This window comes from Schistocerca americana, chromosome 3 (assembly GCF_021461395.2).
Source record: "Schistocerca americana isolate TAMUIC-IGC-003095 chromosome 3, iqSchAmer2.1, whole genome shotgun sequence".
NCBI classification, from domain to species: domain Eukaryota; kingdom Metazoa; phylum Arthropoda; class Insecta; order Orthoptera; family Acrididae; genus Schistocerca; species Schistocerca americana.
This window is the reverse complement of record NC_060121.1, coordinates 660,994,618-661,019,829: the sequence shown is the minus strand read 5'-3', so window position 1 is coordinate 661,019,829 and position 25,212 is coordinate 660,994,618. Positions and strand designations below refer to the sequence as shown.

General features: G+C 43.9%; 1 protein-coding gene across 1 annotated transcript; it reads left to right on the top strand.

Annotated features, from left to right (window-relative positions):
- The first annotated feature begins 287 nt into the window (after positions 1-287).
- LOC124606290 (trypsin delta-like) lies at positions 288-25,130 on the top strand. Its single transcript, XM_047138273.1, has 2 exons — positions 288-692; positions 24,601-25,130. Exons 1-2 carry the CDS (start codon positions 288-290, stop codon positions 24,973-24,975), a joined length of 780 nt encoding a protein of 259 aa, XP_046994229.1. The 3' UTR covers positions 24,976-25,130.
- Positions 25,131-25,212: the final 82 nt, after the last annotated feature.

The following is a 25,212-nucleotide window of genomic DNA, read 5'->3' as shown; positions in this document are numbered from 1 at the left end:
ACTGGTACATATAATTCTTTTTCTCACAAGTTTATTCAGTTTTCTAAAAATATTAGACTAACTGCAATATCAAAAATACAGGAAAACTGAAGTAAAAAGAGAAACAATTTATCCGTGCAGCAATTAGCAATTTGTGATGACGCAGTGAATTTTAAAGGCCAAAGCTGTATACTGGTAATCTGAAGTATTTTGTTTGCGGTGCCACTGTACTGATCTCGATAACTGATTAAACAGGTGGGTATAAAAAAACGACTGACAACCGGAGGTGAGCAGAGCTGGAACGAGAGATGATCAAGCCGACACTCGCCCTGTGCCTGCTGGCTGCCGTCTGCAGCGCTGCGCCTTCCTGGAAGTCGCGAAGAGTGCGAGACGACCCGGCCGGCCGTATAGTGGGCGGCGAGGCGGTGGACATCACCCAGTACCCGTGGACGGTCGCTGTGGTGTACAGCGGCGCGGACGTCTGCGGCGGCTCCATCCTCAGCGTCAGGTGGGTGCTGACGGCGGCGCACTGCCTCACCGGCAGCAGCACCTCGTACGGAGCCCGGGTCGGCAGCTCGACGCGCGGCACCGGCGGCAGCGTGTTTGACGCCTACACAGTGATCTTCCACTCCAGCTACAGCGAAGACACGGCGGACTACGACATCGGCGTTGTCGACATCTTGGCCGAAATTCCGTTCAACGACAGAATCCAGGTAACATGTTTCACTCGTGTGCAGTAAGAGATAATAAACGTAAAATGCAGTTCTTCGTCAGCGCTCAGCTGCATTCCTGCTTTAAATACACAGCACTGCCCAGGGAAATCAAAGGTCCCAGGTTTGAGTCCACATCTGGCAAACAATTTTAATATGATTCTTGAGTTTTTCCCGGTGTATTTGATAATCAAAATATCCACGGGTGTACTGCCGGTCTACAGTGTCCAACGGGCACAATATTTCGGCGATCATACATGTTGCCATCATCAGGTGAACTGACGGACTGAGCTCCTATGAACGTGCCGGTACGGAGATCCGTACGCTATGGCTGCTCAGGGGGAACTGGGTTCGGTCGCGGCGGCGGCCGATTTAAATACCCTCCGCCCGCGGCGCATTCCCTCCGCCGTCCGAGCCCCGCGCCACGGTCACGCGATGGAAAAGATTGTCAGAAAATCACGCTATGGAGTGTGAACGCACGAGGATTCTGGTACAGACGTCGAGATACTGGGACAGCGTTGTTAGAGAGGCCATCGAAATTCGCACCAATGACGACTTCATAAACCGTGACTGTGGCTATAATCTTAGCAAGGCTTGGGAACCAGCGATTGGGTTAATCAAGAGTAAATCGAGGAAACGTATAGTTGTGACGACCACGGCGGACAGAGCCATCACACCGACGTCATCTCAGACGCCGTCGCAATCTGTTCCACCGCGCGACCGTGCCGTGGGGCGCGGACGGCGGAGGGAGTGCGCCGCGGGCGGAGGGTATTTAAATCGGCCGCCGCCGTGACCGAACACAGTTCCCCCTGAGCAGCCATAGCGTACGGATCTCCGTACCGGCACGTTCACAGGAACTCAGTCCGTCAGTTCACCTGATGATGACGACATGTATGATCGCCGAAAGATTGTGCCCGTTGGACACTGTAGACCGGCAGTACACCCGTGGATATTTTGATTAATTTTAATATGTTAGGATGTTTCAAATCAGCATAAACTACGCTGCAGACTGAAAATTTGTTCTGGGTTTAAATATTTTGTTTGTCAGAACGGTGCTTTTGCAATCTATCTTGATATCAGATCACTTAATCTATTATCTGCATTGCCATCAGTAACATGACCACACACGTTATCATGTCTCTTCACACATTGGTCTTCATGTTAAGCGCAAAGTGGCACTGATTTCCGCTATCAGTATTCCATTCACTCGTCTTTTTAACACTTTAAGAAAATATGTTTAATCATGTCACGTGTCTCAAAATATTGTTTTGGAATCAATAGCTTCAGTCAGAAAGGAATATTTCCTAGATTTTTGCAGCTTTCTTGATGACAATATTCAGCGACTCTTCACAAACATGGGGTTTGAAGGCTTGTCTGGTCTGTAACGTAGGATAGATGGTGATCTATGGTAGCCATGCCAAAAGAGCACAATGCTGGGCGTGCGGTTCTAGGCGCTGCAGTCTGGAACCGCGAGACCGCTACGGTCGCAGGTTCGAATCCTGCCTCGGGCATCGATGTGTGTGATGTCCTTAGGTTGGTTGGGTTCAATTAGTTCTAAGTTCTAGGGGACTAATGACCTTAGAAGTTGGGTCCTATAGTGCTCAGAGCCATTTGAACCACAATGCTGGTGCACGCACAAGTGTTTCGGGGCACATCGTACATTATCGAACTTGGAGCTCCGCAGCAGACCACTCCTATGTGTTCACATGTTGACCAACGACATCGACAATTACGACTGCAGTGGGCACAGGACTATCGGCATTCGGTCGTCGAGACATTCTCATGCACATACATGGAACTGCGTTGGTAATCGAAGAAACCCTGACAGCTGCGAGCCACCTGCATCTCTTCATGCTTGGTGTCTTCCCCTATGGCTGATGTTATCTTTCAACAGTATAACTGTCCGTGTCTCGAAGCCACAACCGTGCTGTAGTGGTTTTAGGAGTTTTATAGAGAATTTACGTTGATGTCTGGGCTGCAAATTCGTCTGATGTAAATCCCATGGAACCCAATTGTGTCGCTAACGGGCGCCATCATCGCACACGCAAATCAGCGGTTCGTTATTATGCGAATTGCATGACCTATGCGTAAACATCTAATACCACATACCTCCACAAACTACCAACAAACTGTCGGCTCCCTGATACGTAGAATCAGTGATGTATTTTGTTCCAAGGATGGACAAACAAGCTATTAACAGGCGGTCATAATGGTTCAAATGGCTCTGAGCACTATGGGACTTAACATCTATGGTCATCAGTCCCCTAGAACTTAGAACTACTTAAACCTAACTAAGCTAAGGACATCACACAACACCCAGCCATCACGAGGCAGAGAAAATCCCTGACCCCGCCGGTCATAATGTTTTGGCTCATCTGTGTAGATGTAGATGTAAATTTAGTCTACCTATTAAGCTATCAGTCCATCAATTTATAGGCACACAAAACTCACAGAAGAATGTTGTCTCTTATTTATCGAGAAATCAAAAGACGGAATCCCTGCTACTGATTGTCTCTCAGTAATATATCTTCGTATTAGCCTCTAATTTTTTCATTGCAGTCAGTTCGCAAGATGTATGTGAGAGGTTGTAAAATGTTTGCCCATAACACTTACAAGGAGCGGTATAGAGCTCAGCTCTTAACTGCCCTTTCGTCACAGTATCTCTTAGTTGCCATATGGTCACGAATCTTCCAGTCTTCGATATATAGCAGTTGAATCTACCTGATTTCGACAAGTAAGGGATCTCTCCCATCAAGTCACAGATATCTACTATTTTTTTTCTGTAAATCTCATCACGTTCTGACAGCAAATTTCCATTAGTAAGAAGCCTGTCTAGTCCTCCACGTGTCACTGTTTAGGTATGGAACTATCACACGAGAAAAATAACACGCTAACGTCCAGGAGGAAAGTCCCAATCATGTGGAGTATACGTGAACTACACAAAGAAATTCAGAAGCATAACACCTAGAATTCATCTATATCAAATGACTGTGGATAATTATGCCACTGTACGTGTCCTAATCCCGTTTCTCGTTTTCCTGTGATTACTGAGCTACACATACAGCAGTGTTATGTTGTCAGAGCCTTCGTTGATACTATAGAGTTTCATGAGGAATACATCACTCCGTAACACAAAACTAATAGTATCACAGAACTTCCAATACTCTATCCATTGAATCGTTTACGTACAACGGTGCAACAGACTCACCTCTATGCATAAGTCAGAGCTACTGCAAAAGTAGGGGAGATTCAGGACTTAATCACAGCTTTGCTCATATTTTTACCCTCCTTTTCTGTTTTATAGTGAACCGACAATGACACTATTCCATCTAGAGCAGAGTAAATCCACATGGGTAACACACATATGCGTAGTGCTAGTTACTTATTTAGATGCGAACCCAGTACTTACACGCTTAGCCAACTATCCAGTTCACCAAGTACAAGCGAGACCAAATCAATCTCAATGTCTCCTCCGGCAACACCAGTCACCTTAGTACCTTTTATCTCGAACCGAACTGTAGTGCAACAGTCTCTAGGAGACATACGGAAGGGATTTGGGGCCACTCGTCTCCTACAACGTCACATCTAAATGGGTGTATCTCCTCCCCCTTAAAAATCCATGCAGATGAATCTGAGCCTGAAAAATTCTTCTGCTTTAGCTCACCGACTTGTCAGTTCTTAGTGTTTGATTGCTTCCCTTAGGATTCCACCAAACGAATCCAAACCAGACATTTACATTCTACTTCAGCTCACTCACGCATTATTTACTACAAAAATCGCCAAGGGGCCCGGGTCCGATTTCCGGCTGGGGCAGGAGATTTTCTCCGCTCAGGGACTGGGTATTGTGTTGTCCTCATCATCATTTCATCCCCATCTCTGACGCGCAAGTCGCCCAATGTGGCGTCGAATGCAATAAGTACTTGCCCTCGGCGACCGAACTTCCCCGAATGGGGGACTCCCGGCCCACAATGCCGTACGCTCATTTCCATTTCATACTACAAAAATCACTGATAACACAAGGACAACACTGATTAGCTAAAAAGGGATAATAAACGGTCGCCAGCCCGCTGGGGCAAAGAATCTCCAGAATCTTGAGGAAGGTAATGGCAAAGATATTTCAGCCATTAATCACTGGCGTGGCAACAGAAGGTCGTCACACTACTGCGCAGCACAACAGTCCACGAGAACATAAATGAATCGGGAAGCACTGAGTTTGCAGTTGCTTTCTCTGAAGTACCAAATTTTGAAAGTAACATTAAATGAAATTACTGGTTAAATAAATGACTGGCTTAACTTAAACTTCGTTATGTAAACAAATAACTTTCAGTAACCTCAGAGCAACGCGACGAAAAATTTAGAAAAAGGCAAGCAATTTACTTTTGATTATTGAAAGATTGAACTGAATTTACTTTACGCAAATGAGCAGTTGGTTTCACTTTTAAAATAACAACAATGAAATACATACCAAGCCAGCAGAAGTCACTCGCTAAGCTAAATACAGAAGAAATGAAACTGCGCACTCTTAATTTGTGATGTATCCCTAGTAACTAGTTTTTCCAGTGAAATTATACGTTACTTCAAGTAGCCTTTGCTATGCAATAGAAGAATGAACAGTTGATGTGGAAGAAAATCTAGGCAGAAACTGGTCTCTAGTAAACACTCTAACTGGCAGTAAGTAGTTACTAAAAATGGTTCAAATGGCTCTGAGCACTATGGGACTTAACTTCTAAGGTCATCAGTCCCCTAGAACTTAGAACTACTTAAACCTAACTAACCTAAGGACATCACACACATCCATGCCCGAGGCAGGATTCGAACCTGCGACCGTAGCAGTCGCGCGGTTCCAAACTGTAGCGCCTAGAACCGCTCGGCCACCTCAGCCGGCGTAAATAGTTACTTTTCATATTTTTGCGACACTCGGTGATTGTATGGAAAGAAAGGGAAAATAATGTCTGAGGACAATGACAACACAGGTGCCCTACAAGTTCTAACTATTGCAAGTTATTCATACTTTGTGAAAGAAATGTTGCTGGGCACTGCCAACGTGAGTTTATGATTTTGTACTTAACAGACTTACGTTGTTGTAGCTGTGCGGACCAGGAAGAATGTAGCCGACGACAATGCTGAGGTGCCGTTGTTGCTGCTGCTGTTCGATGAGAACCCCGAGTAGTCCGCAGAGCTACGGATAGTTATGGGACAGGCAATAGTAGCTTCCTCCGCCTGTCCACTCCTACCGTGCTCTCAATATTCGTGGGTTAACAAATGAGGCGCGTCTACTTTGGCGCGAGCATGGCCGCACTCCATGGCGGCGGGAGCGCGCAACTAACACTTCCGCCCTCTTTCATGACTCAAGCTGCTCTGCTTCCTCTCTGCTCGCAACGTGACAGAGATAAACAACGGCACAGCTAGTACCATTTCCACGTTGCTATCGATACGTTTCAATAAAGTTCTCTTGGCTTTTACCCAGAAATTTACAACATTTTCATTATAATTACGATTAATTATATACAGTCAAAAATAAATACACTAGTACAACGGTTTCGTTTTAAATATAGTTCCTGCATTACAGCTTCAGAATCAAAAGTATAGCGCAAGAGAGCACGTTATCAACGGTTATTAAACGGCAAACATTTTGGATGGTGCAGAAGGTATCTTAATCTGCATTTTCCGTGTTACAATACTACGCTGCATTGGAATCAGATGCATGTTACATAGGTCCCAAACGACTGTCAAGGTATTTAAGTAAAATAATGCTGTGTAGGGTACTTACTTCCCTAATTAACAAATTGTCCAATAAAACTATAGTCTTGCCTCGTATACATCCCATACTGATTTTTGAAATGTACTTCCATGTCGCTAGCATTCAGATAGGATCAAACTTGAACAGTCCATTTCCACAGTTATAAACCATAGCTCTGAAACCTAGTCCTTTTTTAGCGGAGGGACCTTCCTGTCAAATTCCTACAGAAGGGGGAAGAGCCTGCGGTACTGACACTATCAAGAAGGCAGATTACCGATGAGATGGTGACTACATGTTTGAAATTCGGAGCAAATAATCAGAAGCTATAGAAAAAGAACTGTAAGAACTGGAAGCTCCTGCGGTATTCTAAACAGCTGCTTCATAAGAATAATAATTTTTAACGTCAGCCATTTCCAGCCTTTATGTTTTGATCGCAGGGCTTTAGATGCTTTCCTGCTACCACATTTTAAATGAGGTGGAGTTTAACAGTTCAGCTGCTACAATGACATATAGAGTTATCACTTTTTCTACATTCCAACTACTTGACGAAGGATACTATTTCTGGTCTACATCGACCCCTGTACTGCTACACTGAAAGATCTAAGAGTTATATTTTCTGGTACAGCTTCTTACAGTTTTTTCCAACATACGAGCATTATCAAGGATCTCCTTATCACATTCTAACAGAAGTGGGGAAAGTCTGTGACACAATCGCTGCGAGGAAGGTGGATTTCCGATGAGGTGGTGAATAGATGTTCGAAATGTTAAGAAAACAAATATAAGCTATAGGAAAAAGAACTGTAAGAACTGGCAGCTACTGCGGTGTTCCAGAAATCTGCCTCGTCAGAACAGCAATTTTTAACGTCAATCATACGTTAGTGTGCTACATTTCTCGTTGTGATAGGTCTATACCAATTCAGTGACGGTGAAGGGCTAGACAGCCCTCTAACTGCTGTCGGAACGTAAAGGGATTTCGAGATTCGTGGTAATATGGCGCCGGCCCCTGTGGCCGAGCGGTTATAGGCGCTACAGTCTGTAACCGCGCGACCGCTACGGTCGCAGGTTCGAATCCTGCCTCGGGCATGGATGTGTGTGATGTCCTTAGGTTAGTTAGGTTTAAGTAGTTCTAAGTTCTAGGGGACTGATGACCACAGCAGTTAAGTCCCATAGTGCTCAGAGAGATTTGGTTTGATAATATGGCATGTAATAGATACTGTGACGAAAGGGCAGTCGAGAGGTGAGCTCTACATCGCTTCTTCTAAGTTTTATGGGGAAACACATTACGACCTCTCACATACGTCTTCCGAACTGACTGCAATGAGAAAAATGGGGGCTAATACGAAGATTTTTGCCGAGAAACAGTCAGTAACTGAGGTTATGTCTTTTGTTTTCTAGATAAATAAGAGACAACATTCTTCTATGAGTTTTTGTGTCTATAAATCGATGGACTGACGTCTCAATGGGTAGATTAAATTTACATCTACATCTACACTGAAGCGCCAAAGCAACTGGTATAGGCATACGTATTTAAATACAGAGATATGTAAAGAGGCAGAATACGGTGTTGCGGTCGGCAACGCCTATATAAGACAACAAGTGTCTATCACAATTGTTAGATCGGTTACTGCTGCTACAATGACAGGTAATCAAGATTTAAGGGAGTTTGAACGTGGTGTTATAGTCGGCGCCTGAGCGATGGGACACAGCATCTCCGAGATAGCGATGAAGTGAGGATTTTCCCGTACGACCATATCACGAGTGTGCCGTGAATATCAGATCTCAGACGTCGCTTCGGCTGGAAAAAGATTCTGCAAGAACGGGACCAACGATGATTCAAGGGAATCTTTCAACGTGTCTGAAGTGCAACTCTTCCGCAAATTGCTGCAGATTTCAATGCTGGGCATCAACAAGTGTGAGCGTGCGAACCATTCAACGAAACATAATCGATATAGGCTTTGGAGCCAAATGCCCTATCGTGTACCATGACGACTGCACCACAAAAAGCTTTACGCCTAGCCTGGGCCCGTCAGTACCGACATTGGACTGTTGGTGACTGGAAACATATCGTCTGGTCGCACGAGTCTCGTTTAAAATCATATCGAACGGACGGACGTGCACGGGTATCGAGACAACCTCATGGATTCATGGACCCTGCATGTCAGCAGGGGATTGTTCAAGCTGGTGGAGGCTCGGTAATGGTGTAGGGGGTGTGCAGTTGGAGTGATATGGGACCCCTGGTACGTCTAGATACGACTCTGATAGGTGACACGTATGTAAGCAGCCTGTTGATGAACTGAATCCATTCATGTCTATTGTGCATTCCGACGGATTTGGGAAATTCCAACAGAACAGTCCGATACCCCACACGTCCAGAATTGCTACAGAGTATCTCCAGTAACACCCTTCTGAGTTTAAACACTTCCGATGGGCACTAGACACCCCAGACATCAACATTATTGAGCAAATCCGTGAGGCCTTGCAACGTGCTGTTCGGAAGACATCTCCATCCCCTCATACGCTTATGGATTTATGGACAACCCTGCAGGATTCATGGTGTCATTTCCCTCCAGCACTACTTCAGACATTAATCGGAGTCCACGCTACGTCCTGTTGCTGCACTTCTGTGTGCTCGCGGGGGCCGTACATGATATTAGGCATGTGTAACCAGTATCTTTACATGCATACTTCGCAAGCCATTGCACGATTTGTGGCGAAGTGTTTTTTGGTACCATTACAAGACTTTTCCTTTCCTGTTCCACTTACAAACAGAGCGAGGGAAAAAAGTCTATCTCTATGCCTCTGTATGAATGTTAATTTCTCGTATCTTATGTTCGTGGTCCTTGTGTGTAATGCGGCGGCAGCAGACTTCTGCACTCAGTTTCAAATGTCGGTTCTCTAAATTTTCTCAGTAGTGTTCCTTGTAAAGAACATCGCCTTCCCTCTGGGTGTTCCCATTTGAGTTCTCGAAGTATCCGCCCACTAATTTTGCAGGAGCCAGTAGGAACTGTTCTACAGGGCTTATTCTGAGGAAAACCCAGGTCGTTAGTCTCATACGCGTTTGGGATGGGGTGGTCAGCAGACAGTTATTTTGCTATTGTTATCTGGGTCAGCCTTTCTGGCATGTTTCGGAAACACGTCTCAGAAAGTTCCGGTTTGCATGTGGGAGGAGAGGAAGCGTATTGTTCAAAATCTTGATATTTACCCCAGTGCCATTTAAGTACCCAGTCCTTCTGAAAAATATAGGACAACTTTTGCGAGTTTGGAGTCATTAACATCTGTCGGGCGTGGTGAGTGGTGGCTTGTCGGCTGAGAGTAGTACAGCCCCAATGTGCAGGCGGAGGTTCGCGATCTAGTGGCAGTGGTGGCAGCTGTTCGCATGCAACCTGGCTGCGGTGGAGGAGACAGCGGAAGAGGTGTAGCGGGGGTGGAGAAGAGAGTGAAACATGCTGCTGCTCCATTGACCATCAGGGTGCAGCAGGATTCGTTATAAGCGAAAGCATTATGACCACTGTCCACCGCGATGTTGGATGTGGCCTGGTGGCGTTGCCAGCACGTGAATTTTTAACAGACATATACAAGTGGAGCAGACACAGACAGGTAATCACCCAAGCAAAGATATGCAATGCAAATGGGGAAATTCATTGAGATAAGCTTCTTTGATAAAGGGTAGATTACTACCACGCAGAGCATGTGAACGAGTATCCTGTAAATGGCGAAGCTGGTGGAATGTTCGCATTCTGCTGTCGTGAGTATCTGTGGAAAGAGGAAGAAGGACAGTGAAACAGCCACTAGGCGCTAAATGGTTGGACGTCCACGACTCTTCACAGAATACGAGGTTCAGAGGATTGACTGCTCAGAATGCAGGATGGTTGGTGATCTGTGGCACCTCTGCCGAAAGAGCACAATGCTGGTGAAAGCACAAGTGTTTCAAAGCACGCCGTTCAAGTTACATTGTTAAACTTGGAGCCCTGCAGTAGACCTCCCCTACGTGTTCACATGTTGACCCAGCGACATCGTCAGTTAAGGTTGCAGTGGGCTCAGGATAATCGGGATTCGACCGTCACTCAATTGAAATGTGTTGGCTCTTCAAGTGAATCACAATTTTGCTACGCGAGGTAGATGGTCATATCAACAAACGCCGTCATCGAGATGAGAAAAGTACAGTGCGCCATGGACACAGGCCGCTGACAGCAGTATTATGTTATGGGAGACATTCTCCTGCACTTGGATGTGACCTGTGGTGGTAATCAAAGACAACTGACAGCTGCGAACCACCTGTATCCCTTAAAGCTTGATGTTTTCCCCGATGGCGATGTTATCCCTAGCAGTATAATTGTCCGTTTCTCGGAGCCAGAACCATGCTATAGTGGTCTGAGGGCACTGTAATGAACTCACGCTGATGCCTCAGCGACTTAATTCGCCTGAAGTAAATCCTATGGAATCCATCTGGGTCGCTATCCGGCGCCACCACTGCATTCACAAATCAGCAGCCCATTATTTAAACGAATTACATGATCATTGTTTAGACATCTAATACCATATTCCTCCACAAACCTACCAACAAACTGTCGGATACCTGATATGCCGAATCAGTGATGTATTTCGATCCAAGGATGAGCAAACATGATATGAACAAAAAAAATGGTTCAAATGGCTCTGAGCACTATGGGACTCAACTGCTGAGGTCATTAGTCCCCTAGAACTTAGAACTAGTTAAACCTAACTAACCTAAGGACATTACAAACATCCATGCCCGAGGCAGGATTCGAACCTGCGACCGTAGCGGTCTTGCGGTTCCAGACTGCAGCGCCTTTAACCGCACGGCCACTTCGGCCGGCATGATATGAACAGGTGACGATGTATTCTGGCTCTTCAGTGTACTTCCATCAGCATGACAAAGCAACCAACACACAGAACATAATTAGCATTAGATATCTTTAGCTATTTGACGACGATTGCCATCCATTTTAGTATCGGAGGAAGCGACTACCTACCCTGTTGGGAAGCCCTCGGAGACATCACGGAAGTGTCTGGAGCGTAATCAAACTACATGAAAAATGTTACTCACCATGCAAAGAGGCTGTCATGATCAATTTAATTGTCAGTCAATTTGATGTCAATGACGCGCTGCTGGGTGGCTAGAAGGGAGTGCGAGAGTACCATGGATATGATTCGCGACGTGGAATGGTAATCACGCGTTTTTGAGTTGCAGCGAAACCTTTTAATGAAATATCAGTCTCCCACCTACATAGGAAGAGGTGCCGATCATAATGAAATCAGCAGCATTACCGAATTTATAAAGTGATACACAACATTAACCTGATATTTCCAACTCCTCTATGCTGCTACTTTAAGATGCTTCATTAGTGATGAGGCATTTGTCAACGTTAGGAGAGTTCGAAAGTGAGGAGATTTCCTGTGCTATTAGCACTCCGTCATGAGTAAATAACAGGTTTAATATTCTAGTCCTGTGGTGCAGGACGTAACAGTTATTAAGTTGATAAGAACAGATTTTTTTACCTGATGAGAGGATATTTAGAGGAAATATAGCGTATGACATACTGTTTTACAAAATTTTCACAATAAGTAACGATACTTTAGCAATGTGATAACATGGGTATGCTCTGATTTCTTCCGACTTCGAAAATAACTCGTATAAAAAGGGTGAATCTACATTTCACGTGAGAAATTCAAGATGTATGGACAAAAACATACCCATTTCGGATTGGGTAAAGTGGATTTTTAAACTGGGGCCTCTATGTTAGGGGTGCAGTTGCAGTTAGAGCTGTATGTCCAAGTCGCACCTGCTTGTCTCGCAGTGCGCCACAGCCAGCTGTAGAAGTGGCCACGAGGCTTTGGTCGACTGGAAGTCGTGGTTTAATCTTGTGCAACCAACAGATACAAGGAATACTCCAAACTGTCAGCCCTCGTCCTCAACCGTGGGAAAAATTGGTGGCGGCGCTTGTGGCACCTTCTGGGTGGCCGAATAGCGAACTAACCATTATGCTAAGTGGCGACAGAAACGTATGTGTGTGAAGATTCAATATTGAAGGTGTTTGCGCTCGATTATTATTTCCCCCATGTAAATTGATCGGTTGACGGTGGTCATGGTGACAGTCTCTCCAGCTTATATGCATAAGGTACAACTGGGGTGTGGATACCAGGAAATGGGCGCCCAACTGCCAGCATGGCTGACGTACTTGCGGGTCTCTAGTCCGCGCCTGGCACTCCTGCAGTCGGGAGGTCGTGTCCGATTGGAAAGTTGTTTTCACCAGATATGTTTAGCGTAAGGTGGAACAGTTGTGGTGGAGTTGGGTTTTACAGCGCATGGAGGAGGGTGCTTGCGTTCTCAAGCTCGGTGCATACAAGGCATCAGATATATTTGGCTCTACGATCTACATGTGGCAGAAATTTGATTAATTGATTTGCAATATGTATATGTCTGAAAAATATGTGTTATTACAAAGAAGAAGTATCGTAATGTGGTGGAGAGTTTAAGCATGCTATGTGACTTACAGCTTCAAGAGCTTTTTTCCCTTCCTTGTACCCCGTAAGTAGTCAAAAATTGATTTAATAGGGCAGGGCATATGGACTATTTCCCACCTTTTTTGATATCGCAATTGTGCCAGCTCCTCCTTTGTCTCCAGCATTAGCCAGTAGGAATACAATATTCTGATGAGGGATGGAAACCTCACTCAGTGTGGTTGGGCATGTTGATTCATGCAGGTGTTCACACTTGAGAGAGTGAGAGAAAGACAGACAGACAGACAGACTGGAAGAAAGACTGAAATTTCATAGTCAAAGGGTTTCTGTGACCTGATGCTTTGTTTGGAGGCCACGAGAACAGTTGGGTGACTCTTGGGTGGCTTGGCATGCAAAAAATTGGACCTGTATCAGTGTGTGTGACTCCCAGCGTTAGCGGGCTATGTAGCCCCTAACAGCAGTTTCTCTGCCATCTTACAGTCAGTATGGAGGATGGGCACTACACGCATGCCAACGCATAGCGATGTTAGTGGTGTGTGCTGGGACTTAGAGTCTCGGAGTGCTTCATTAGCCATTAGTCGTCTGCAGTGAATGGAGCTGTTGGCACTCAGTGCTCGACCTCACGCCACCAGTGCCTAGCCTGCAGATATTGATGATAGTGCACCCAGTGCCCACCTGGCAGACATATATGTGGGAAACACAAAACAGCGGCTAATGTAACGCACTTCATTCCATTCCTTGGAGCTTACAGTTGTTACATCATAGAAAGTGGGTGGTGGGGGTGCAAATGTGAAGAGCTGAATGCACGTTTGGCTATGGACAGTCACCTTCAGGCCACTGCTTTGGGGTTTAGCGGTGGTGGAGTATTTGGTGTGTTGCATGGGACACCTCAAGTGTCGCTTCTTTCTTCTTTGGGATCTGCTACTGAGGCTTCTCCTAGTACACCTGACACAGTGCATTTGTCCTCATAGCAGAGTTAACGATGGGTGGTAAGACGTTTGTGTCACTCGAGTTGGAGGGGCATTGTGGAGACTGGTTGTCTGGCCTCACCCATTCACCCTGTGGGTGGACAGGTGTCCGCTCTTTCAGCAGGGTCCAACCACCACGTGGGAGGAGAGGTTTACTAGTTACTGGGAGCTCCAATGTGTAGGTGTATTATGGAGCCCATTAGGCAGACAGAGTTCAGAGCTGGAAAGAAAGCCAATGTGCACGCAATATGTCTGCCAGGGCTAGTAGAGATTCGTGCATCTCTGAAAATATCAATGTATTAAGCATACAAGTACTGCTAACGCCATACATCGTGAAAAGAGCTAGCAGAGAGCCCAAAAAAAATTCTGGTCAAATTTAAAATCGCTGAGTTGGTTCTAAGACCTTCGTCCAGTCACTTGTTGAACAATCTGGAGTGGTAGTTGAAGACAGCAAATTTCACATTCAAGAAATTGTTCACATGGTAGAACCGTGCCAACATACTGTCGTTTGACTATCAAACAGAGTCCCATATGGACGACATGGTAATAAGCTTCCCTGGCATAGAGAAACAACCAAAGGAATTAAAAACAAACAAGTGACCAGGTCCGCATGGAATCCCAATTCAGTTTCTCAAAGAGTACTCGGTGGCATTGGCCCCTTACTTGCTTGCATTTATTGTGAATCCCTCACTCACCACGGTGTCCCAGGCGACTGGAAAAGAACGTCATAGACTCCTGTGTATAAGAAGGGCAAAAGAATGGACCCGCAAAATTACAGACCAATCTTCCTAATACTGGTTTGCTTCAGAATTCTTCAACATATTCTCAGTTCGCATATAATAAATTTTCTTGAGACTGAGAAGCTTTTATCCACGAATCAGCATTGTTTAGAAAGCATCTCTCATACAAAACTCAGCTCGCCCTTTTCTCAAATGATATACTGAGAATTATGGCAACATGCAGATGCCATATTTATAGTTTCCGAAAAGCATTTCACATGGTGCCGCATTGTAAACTGTTACAGAAGGTACGAGTAAGTGGAATAGGGTCACAGATATGTGAGTGGTTCGAAGACTTCTTTAGTTACAGAAGTTAGTATGTTTTCCTCGCTGGCGAATATTCATCAGGGACAAGGGTATCATCAGGAGCGCCCTAGGGAAGTGTAATAGGATGGCTGTGATTCTCTATATACATAAACGATTTGACATGCAGGGTTTGCAGCAATCTGTTTTTGTTTGCTGATGATGCTGTGATATATATAATGTGTGTATGTTGAGTGACTGTAGGAGGATAAGATCCCTTAGACAAAATGTCTAGTTGGTGTGATGAATGACAGCTAGCTCTAAATGGAGAAAAATATGAGTTAATTCGTATGAGTAGGAAAAACGAACCTTAATTTTCGGATTCAGTATTAGTAGTGTCCTGCTAGACACAGTCCTGTCATTTAAATATCTGGATGTAACATTCCAAAGCGATACTGAACAGAACGAGCTTGTAAGGATTGTGATGGGAAAGGCGAATGTTTGCCTTAAGTTTATTAGGAGAATTCTAGATACTTGTGGATCATCTGTAAGGGAGGCCGCAAATAGGACACTAGTGCTACCTATTATTGAAAACTACCCAAGTGTTTGAGATCCATACCAGGTCGGATTAAAGAGAGACACCGAAGCAATTCACAGGCAGACAGCTAGATTTGTAACTGGTAGAGCTGAACAACATACAAGTGTTACGGAGATTCCTCAGGAACTCAAATTGGAATCCTTTAAGAGGAGGTGACGTTCTTTTCGAGGAACACTATTGAGAAAATTTAGAGAATCGATATTTGAAACTGAGTGCAGATGGATTCTACCACCGCCAACATACATTTCGCGTAACGACCATGAAGATAAGATACGAGAAATTATGGCTCAAACAGAGGTGTATAGGTAGACGTTTTTCCTTCAGTCTGTTTGCGAGTTGAACTAGAAAGGAAATGACTGGCAGTGGTACAGCGTACCCTCCGCCATGAGCCTTAAGGTGGATTGTGGAGTATTGGTGTAGATGTAGCTGCAGATGTACCCAAGTTGGACAGGAGAGTTGGAGGGGGGGGGGGGAGAGCCCTGTCTTCTGCAAACTGATTAAATAAAGAACACACAGACTGAGTTTAACAATATAGTATTATGTCAGTTGACACTGATTTGAATTTAGTTTTGTGAGATCCTTGCTTTCCAGCAGTTCAGTGCAGACTGAGTCTTTTTCCTGCCAATTTCCAGATTAGCAAGGGAGGGAGGAACTGGCGTTGGAGAGGGGAGCTTTGGGGAATTCCCTTGGATGAGGAGAAGGAACTCGGAACTGAACTGGGGAGTGGCTGACAACAAAAGTGTCCTTTTTCCCAGAGGGGTTGGGGAGGAGAAAGGGGAAGTTGAGTGATGAGGGGTTTCCTCAGAAGGATGGATTATTCCCAGGGGATCACAAGTCAACTCAAAGGTGTCATAAATCAATTAGCATAATAATAGGTTAAGGCTGAGAGGGAAGAGGGAAGGGGAACTTAGCAGAACAATAGGATAAGGGACCAATGGGATGAGGATGAGTGAAGAACCACTTAGCAGAGCAAAAGGTTAAGGAGAGGGGATGAGGAGGGAGAATGGTGGTTTAATTGACCAGTTTAATTAATTAACATATAAATTTGATATAAAAAGTGTCCCAGAACCTGCCTACTCCACTACTGGTACAGAGGCCTGGGGTGGATGGCCTCTACATTGGCAGGGTTGCAATGAAATGGTGAGTGGTTGTCAGGATGATGGCTGATGGCTGTTCAAAAGAACATCATAATCAAACATTTTACTGAAGAGCAAACTGCAACACTCATTGTGACACTGAGTGGTGGCAACACCCTCCTGGACGTTTTATAGAGGCAGTGAGGTGGTAGGCGCGGTTGCACCAGGTGGCGCATTGCCTACTGTGATGGCACCAGTTTTCAGGAATGCTGACATGCAGAATATGTGATAGGGTGTGTGTGGTTTGCAGCTCAGCACAGTATTGCGCTGTGGTCCTTGTATAGAAAGACAGTTACCAGCAATAGTGCCACTCTTGCAAGCATAAATGTACAGTGTCTGTATGCCTGCTCAGGGCTATGTCATTTTTCCTTCTGGTATCGCAAGTATAGACATCAGTGTTCCTTTTATACTGCAGTGGGTTATTTACAACTAACGTCATGACAGTATCGGCAGTCAGAATGCCCCACTCGTTAAACAGATGTCTACAAGATGATTGTGAGTGAGCACCCTATATTATTCTTATAGCACGTTTTTCAGCAATGAAGACTTCCTTTCTTAAAGATGAGTTTCTCCAGAACATTATTCCATATGAAATTCTTGACTTAAAATGTGCAAAATATATAAACTTACTGACTTGTCTCTCTCCCAGGTTTGTAATGATTCTAAGTACAAAAGTGGCTGAACTAAAATGTTTTAACAGTTACAAAATGTGCTTTTTCCAGTTTAAATTCTCATCAGTATAGATACTAAAGAATTTTGAAGTTTTCCCCAAAATTATTATTTTCTCACCATGTGTTACACATATCGTTGATGTAGTAGCCCTAGACATGTAGAATGAATATGTCCTCTCTTTTTAAAACTGAGGGTGAGACCATTCACAGAAAACCAGTGAATGATACTTTTAAGAACATCGTTCACAATTTCTTCAGTTTCTCTATGTATGCTTGGATTGATTACAATGCTAGTGTCATCCGCAAAAAGAACTAATTCTGCTTGTTGTCTATTAAACTGAAGATCCTTTACATATATGAGGAGCAATAGTGGACCTAAGATTGAGCCTTGGGGGACCCTACATGTGATTTCTTCCTAGACAGAAAACTATAAATTTGTGGTAAGATCCTATGGGACCAAACTGCTGGGTCACCGGTCCCTAAGCTTACACACTACTTAATCAAACTTAAACTTACACTAAAGACAACACACACACCCACGCCCAAGGGAGATCTCAAAACTCAAACTGGGGGAGCTGCACAGACTGTGACAATGCACCTCAGACTGCATGGCTACCCTACGTGGTCCTAAACAGAATTATGCCCCCAGACTATATTGGTTGAATTACTAAGTACGACTTTCTGCATTGTTTTGGTTAGATATGACATTATCCATTGGCTGGCTGTACCATCAGTCCCAAAAAAATTCAATTTGTCTAGGGGAATACTGAGATTCATGCAGTCAATGCCTTATATCCATTGCAGAAAATATCAACTGGTGCTGTATTATTATTTAATGATGGTAAAATTTCATGTTACTCACCGAATTTTGCAGGCATTAAATAATAAAACAGTGGTGCCTGGTATTTTCTACTACTTACCTGAAGCATTTGATGTGTGAATGATGGTATTCTCCTAGATAAATGGATATTTTATGGGACTGAGGATATTGCCAACCAACGATAATCTCATACCTAACCAAAAGAATGCAAAAAGCTGTGTTTAATAATTCACCAAATGTACTCTTGGTACATAATTCCGATGGGGGAGAAATCACATTTGGGGTTTCCCAAGGCTCAATCTTAAGTCCACTGTTGTTCCTCATATATGTAAATGAGTTTCAGTTTAATAAACAACAAGCAAAATTAGTTACTTTTGCAGATGACACTATCATTGTAATCAATTCACACATACCTGCGGAAATGGAAGCAACTGTCAACATTCTTAAAAGTATCGTTAACTTGTTTTCTGTGAAAGACTCAACCTGTATGTATAGATTTATTTGGGGCTTGTTTAGGCTTTTGAGATGTGGACAACAAGAAAAGCAGGCCAGCGTCATTTAATAAGTACAAACAAAAACACTTGCAAGATAACATTTTGTTATTAGTAAAAAACAACAATCAAAATTATCATTCAACAAGAAAAGAAAATTGTTTGCTTCAGAAAATATTATAACTGAAGTAAGACTTTTATGTGGAGTGTAATACCATAGAAAACTGAGATGCGAATAATAATAATAGCAGAATAGGAAGTAATTGCTGCGTTAGAAGTAGGGTGCAATAGGAGAACAATGAAAGTATTGGGGGGTAGACTGATAACGAAAGAAAAAGTCTTGGCATGGTTGAGAGTGAAGACTGACATAACGAAGGTATTAACTTGGGGGAAGGATGTATTGATTGACTATATACAGTACTAGGGCATGAAGACAGTTAAAGACAATTTTATGAGGGACATCAGTCAGAAAAATATCGTATGCTGAGCCAGGCTAAAATACATTGACCAGGAAAGAGAAGAAAAGGGTTGCAGAAACGACAAAGAGCTGAAGAGATGACTGAACGCTTTGGAAAAAGGCTACTGCGCATCAACCTACGTGTTGAACGCTGGTTGATGTGATAGAAGTGTAGTTTACTTTTTAAGTTGACGATGATAATCATGGTATAAAATGTGTACATATGTGTTATATATGGGCCTTAGTGTGCGTGTGTTTATAGGAAAGAGATTACGCGTGGCGGGTGGTAGCTATAAATCTGTGCATTTAGATTACCTTATGAATATTGGTTCAAGAATACGTAAGTTGATGGCTGTTTGAGTTCCTACAACAAAGCCAAAAAAATAAGAAAATATGTGAAATAACTGACAATCAAATATTTGATTGGAATCTGGCAAAGACTTCCAAAACAGTATGGAGATGCATTTGTCCTGCTGCAGGGAGGCAAAGTGTAATTTCAGTTAAGTCGGCGCTCAAAACGGGTTCGGTTCGTTTCTTCATTCTACCGTTTTTTTTTTTACTGTTCCATTGATAAAGTGTACAACAGCTCAAATTGTGGACAGTATACAGGGTGATTCAAAAAGAATACCACAACTTTAGGAATTTAAAACTCTGCAACGACAAAAGACAGAGCTAAGCACTATCTGTCGGCGAATTAAGGGAGCTATAAAGTTTCATTTAGTTGTACATTTGTTCGCTTGAGGCGCTGTTGACTAGGCGTCAGCGTCAGTTGATGCTAAGATGGCGACCGCTCAACAGAAAGCTTTTTGTGTTATTGAGTATGGCAGAAGTGAATCGACGACAGTTGTTCAGCGTGCATTTCGAACGAAGTATGGTGTTAAACCTCCTGATAGGTGGTGTATTAAACGTTGGTATATACAGTTTACAGAGAATGGGTGTTTGTGCAAAGGGAAAAGTTCTGGACGGCCGAGAACGAGTGATGAAAATGTAGCACGCATCCAGCAAGCATTTGTTCGCAGCCCATGGGGGTATGTTAAGGATATGGTGTTTCGGCCACCTCTCCCAGCCACCATTGATGATTTGAAACGAGAAATAACAGCAGCTATCCAAACTGTTACGCCTGATATGCTACAGAGAGTGTGGAACGAGTTGGAGTATCTGGTTGATATTGCTCGAGTGTCTGGAGGGGGCCATATTGAACATCTCTGAACTTGTTTTTGAGTGAAAAAAAACCTTTTTAAATACTCTTTGTAATGATGTACAACAGAAGGTTATATTATGTTTCTTTCATTAAATACACATTTTGAAAGTTGTGGTATTCTTTTTGAATCACCCTGTATTTTAAGTGGAAGTGTTAAAAATCGTTGTGTTTAGCACGATGGCTAAGCCAATTAAATTTCCAATAGGCATTTCGGTCTTCTAATTTTGTTAGTTAGCACCGAATCAAAACACATATTCTTATCGCGATTTCAAGGAATTAAGGTAAAGATCTACCTAGCGGCACACACAGGCCTAGACCTGTCTCCCGACATGCAGTCGCTGTTAAACAAGTCTGTAGGAATTACGGATGCGAATACTTGTTTTGTATAGGTAGATTTGTGAGATCAGAGCTCGCACTATGAATACTATTGGCCATGCATATCCTGATTTCGATAATTTTGTGTATTTGTGAAATATTAAGGGCCTCCATGTGACGTTTCTTCTACAGTTCGACGTTGAGTTAAAGAAAAATCTTAAAATACTTTCACATGTTATTTAATGAACGAAAATGGAACCCAGTGGTAGTATTTCTCGACCCAGTCTTTTCCTGATGTTCAACACACTTCCTCCAGTGCACAGGAAATACACGGGTTCCTCAGGAAAGAAATTCCTGTAGTTGTGTGCGCAACCACTCGTGGACTGCCTGTTGCGCTCTTCATCGGGGCGAAATTTCTTTCCTCCCATAAGCCTGTTTGAGAGGTCCAAACACGTGGTAATCATTTAGGACATGGTCTGGCGAGTATGGTGGATGAGGAAGAGTATCAAAGTGAAGATCTGTAATGATTGCAACTGTTGCATGGGCAGTATGAGGTCGAGTATTGTCATGCTGCAAAATGACATCTGAAGTCAGACATCCACAACAATTCGATCTAATTGCATGTCGAAGATGATTCTTCAGCAAATCGCATTATGATACAGTGGTGATGATGATTCTCCTAGGCGTGTGACATTCAAAAGTAATGGCTCGTTCATCCCTAAAGAGAGTTAGCAAATTGTTGCATCCAGAATTTTTTGGGTTTTGGAGATGAAGAGTGGGGCCATTTCTTGCTAGCTCTCTCGGTTTAGGGTCGGTGGTAGTGCACTCATCTTTCATCCCTGTAACGACTGTCAACATCACCTTCCCCTTCTAAGCACCACAGAAGTTCTTTGTGGACATCAAGGCATCGCACTTCCAGTTCTGGATTGATATGTCGTAACACGACTCTTGCAGACATTTTGAAAAAGTAAGTAGTTCATGAAAATGTGACGTCAGCCATGTTCAAGGGCATTTCCATCACAATGGCTTCAGATGCTCTAGTAAATTGTTGTGTCTCAGCGTAGTGTGTCTGACGTGGGCGGTGACCGTCTGCCACCCGTCATACAGTTTCTGATCTTCATACTCCACGATTAGGCTCGCTGCAGTGAAAAACATGCCTCACCATATTGCACTATCATTCGCCGATGGATTCGTACCTCACTGCTCAAAAAATGGAGAAAGCCTGTTCTTACTGGAACAAGTCGCAAGCAGTGCAGCAATTGTAAACTGGCATTATGACAGAATTTCACTTCTCCGTGGTATGCTATCACACGTTTGGCGTTCAATAAAGCACTGGTAACTGTACGGCAGTTAATTGAAAGATATGGCGGGAAATCAAATGTTTATTACCTTTGCCGGACCATGACTTGAACCTTTGCCTGTTGCAGACAAGTGCTCTACCGACTGAGGTACCCGAGGGCGACTCCTGACCCACCCTCACAGCTTTAGAGCCGCCAGTATCTCATCTCATACCTACCGAACTTCACAAATATTCTGCTGAATACCTTGCGGGACTAGTACTCCTGGGAAAGAGGACATAAGCTGTAGGCCTGCAAGGAATGAAGGTGAACTTCCATGAAGTTTGAAAGGTAGGAGATGACGCACTGTTGGAAGTAAGGCTCTGAGGACAATTGGCAGCTTGGATGGTTCCGTAGGTAGAGCACGTGCCCACGAAAGGCAAAGGTCCCAGGTTCGAGTATAGTTACAGCACAAAGTTTTTATCTGCCAGGAAGTTTCAAATCAGATACACTCCACTACAGAGTGAAAATTTATTCTGGAAACAATCCCTCAGGCTGTTATTAAGTCATGTTCTTCCATATCCTTTCTTCCAGGAGCGCTAGTCCTGCAAGCTATGCGGAAGAACTTCTGGGAAGTTTGCGTGGTCGGAGATGAGCTACTGGCAGAAGTAAAGCTATGAGAGCGGGCCGTAAATCGTGCTTGGACGATGAAGAATGTAGTTTGTGATTCCGCATTCCACACTTGCGTGGACTTCATTGCTCGGATTCTGCACCTACTGAAGTTTTCGGCTAATTTTATGGCATACTGGAGCTTCTACGAACACGATGCGTCCCAGAACGATGTGCTGTCGTCATCGCGGTTAGCAATTTAAGGAAACAGTTCTGAGTGAAGAGAATAAAATGTTCTGCAAAAATAATAAATACATCATCTACATATATATACACGTGTATATTATTATTATTATATGTGTCAAGACCCTTTACGATCACGTATAATATTCTGCCTCATTTGAGAATTCTTTCTGATCTTTCACGATTTTCTCAGTTTTTCTCTGTGGAGTCTTTCTATGCCGTCCGGAGTGGCCGAGCGGTTCTAGGCGCTACAGTCTGGAGCTGCGTGACCGCTACCGTCGCAGGTTCGAATCCTGCCTCGGGCATGGATGTGTGTGCTGTCCTTAGGTTAGATATGTTTAAATAGTTCTAAGTTCTAGGGGACTGATGACCTCAGAAGTTAAGTCCCATACTGCTCAGAGCCATTTTTTTTCTTTTTCTATCTTCAGTCCACTTTGTCCCTGGTTTCTTTGGGACTTCATTCTCTGATTTAACCTTCCATTTTTACATCTTTTCTTGTAAATATTTCTGTCTTCAGTTTCTGTTGGATCGACATGTGCTCTTTATCGGTCAAGTTTGACTTGTGTGATCCAAGGCACTGTTGACTAGACCACTCGTACGTATGTCAGAATTCTCTTGGTGAGTCTTGTTGGAGGTAGGCTTCTGATGTGCCTGTTGAACTTTAACCTTCTTTTTCTGATATCTGCTACTTGGTTTGACATCTTCTCTGTGTTTTCCCCAAAGTGTAATCTGTATGCCTTTTCTGTCAGCTTTGGGTCGAGAATTTTTCTCATGATTCTGCGTTCTTCCTTCATTAGCCAACCCATGTGACTTTTCGTATAGAGTGTTAGAGTCCCACTTGCATGCAGTATTTCAGGTTTGTTTACTGTGTTGTAGTATCTGACCTTTGTTTGTGTGGACATGATATCCTCATTATATGTGTAGTGTTCTGCTGTAAGCTCTCTTTATTTTTTGCAGTCGAGTCTTCCGTGAGGCCTTTTTTCCTCCTGTTGGTTCGAGAAATTGACCTAAATATTTGAAATGTGTAACTCTGTTTATCTTGTCGTATTTTGTGCCTAATTTTTGTATGTTTAATTTTGAGCATAGAATTCAGACTTCCGGAAGGAGATTTGCAGACCAACTACTTCTGCAAATTCTTTAATATTTCTGTTTGTTTAGTTGCTGTATCTTCGTTATCCGAGAATATGGCCAGGTTCTTCTGTGAAAGTTATGTTTGAAATTTCTTTGTCCTGGGATTTTCCTAGTCGTGTTGGTTTCCAGTGTCCTTGGATTTTCAGTTCTTTTTCCCATTACGTCATTACTTAGTCCAGCAATAGGTTGAACAACAGTACACCTTGGCGTACTACAATTTTGATCACTAAGGGATCAGAGATGTCACCCATGAATTTAATTTTCGATACTGTGCCAGCCAATGTCTGTTTGATTAGTCGTAGTGTTACGTGGTCGAGTCTCCGTTCTTCTAAAATGTTGAACAAGCGTTATCGGTCAACAGAACCGTACGGCTTCTTGAAATATATGAAAGTGCAAATGATCGGAGTATTCCTAATAGCTTTGTAGTTTATAATTATTTTCAGATCGAAGATCTTTTTTGTGCATGAACAACTGGGACAGGAGCCGGCCTGGTAAAAAAAGGCGAAGGTCCAAGGTTCGAGTCTCCGTCCGCCACATAGTTTTAATCTGCAAGTAGGTTTCAAATCATCGCGCAATCCGCTCCGGAGTGAAAATTCGTTCTGTTTATCATGTTTTTAAGTTTCTTCATTTGATTCCCCCTCGTTTATGTATATTCCGATCGTTCAGATGAAATCCACTGGAAACACGAAGGTAATCGGTCTTAAACACAGATATCTGAGTCAGAATGTTTACTTCCTGTATATTGGCAGCCTGTGAGCCTAGCGACCTCGGAGCCGGCAGCCGGCACGCTGGTGACCGCCACAGGCTGGGGCGCGCTCTGGTACGACGGGCCGGCCGCCGAACACCTGCAGGCCGTCACGACATCCATCGTGGACAGAGCCTCGTGCGCCGCCAGTTACACAAACCTCGGTCTCGACATCACGGAGCGCATGATCTGTGCCGGCGATCCAGAGGGCGGCAGGGACGCGTGCTCTGGAGACAGCGGCGGACCCCTGGTGGAGGGGTCAACGCAGTACGGCGTCGTTTCCTGGGGCCACGAATGCGCTCTGGCCGATTACCCGGGCGTCTACGCCAACGTCGCTGCTCTGCGCTCCTGGATCAGCGAAACAACAGGCGTGTGGTGAGTTACACTCGACCCTGCCGCTAGGGCACTTGAAGTTTTCAGGGTATGAGATAGCAATGAAGGCTTGTGAAACTTCTCTGAGAAATGCATTATTGTGGATGCCCCAGGGATTAATTTTCTGGCATAAAGAAATAAATAAAACTGTTAGTAAAACCTGTCTCCTCATCACACCTACATATCAATGTCGCTATTAGGTTTTGAGTTGTAACCCCTACCTTGCCTGCTTCCGAATGTGGAA

Coding starts and splice junctions, on each gene's coding strand:
- LOC124606290 (XM_047138273.1), top strand. CDS start 288: ATGATCAAGCCGACACTCGCCCTGTGCCTGCTGGCTGCCGTCTGCAGC. Junction 693..24,600: donor CGTTCAACGACAGAATCCAG/GTAACATGTTTC, acceptor GTATATTGGCAG/CCTGTGAGCCTAGCGACCTC.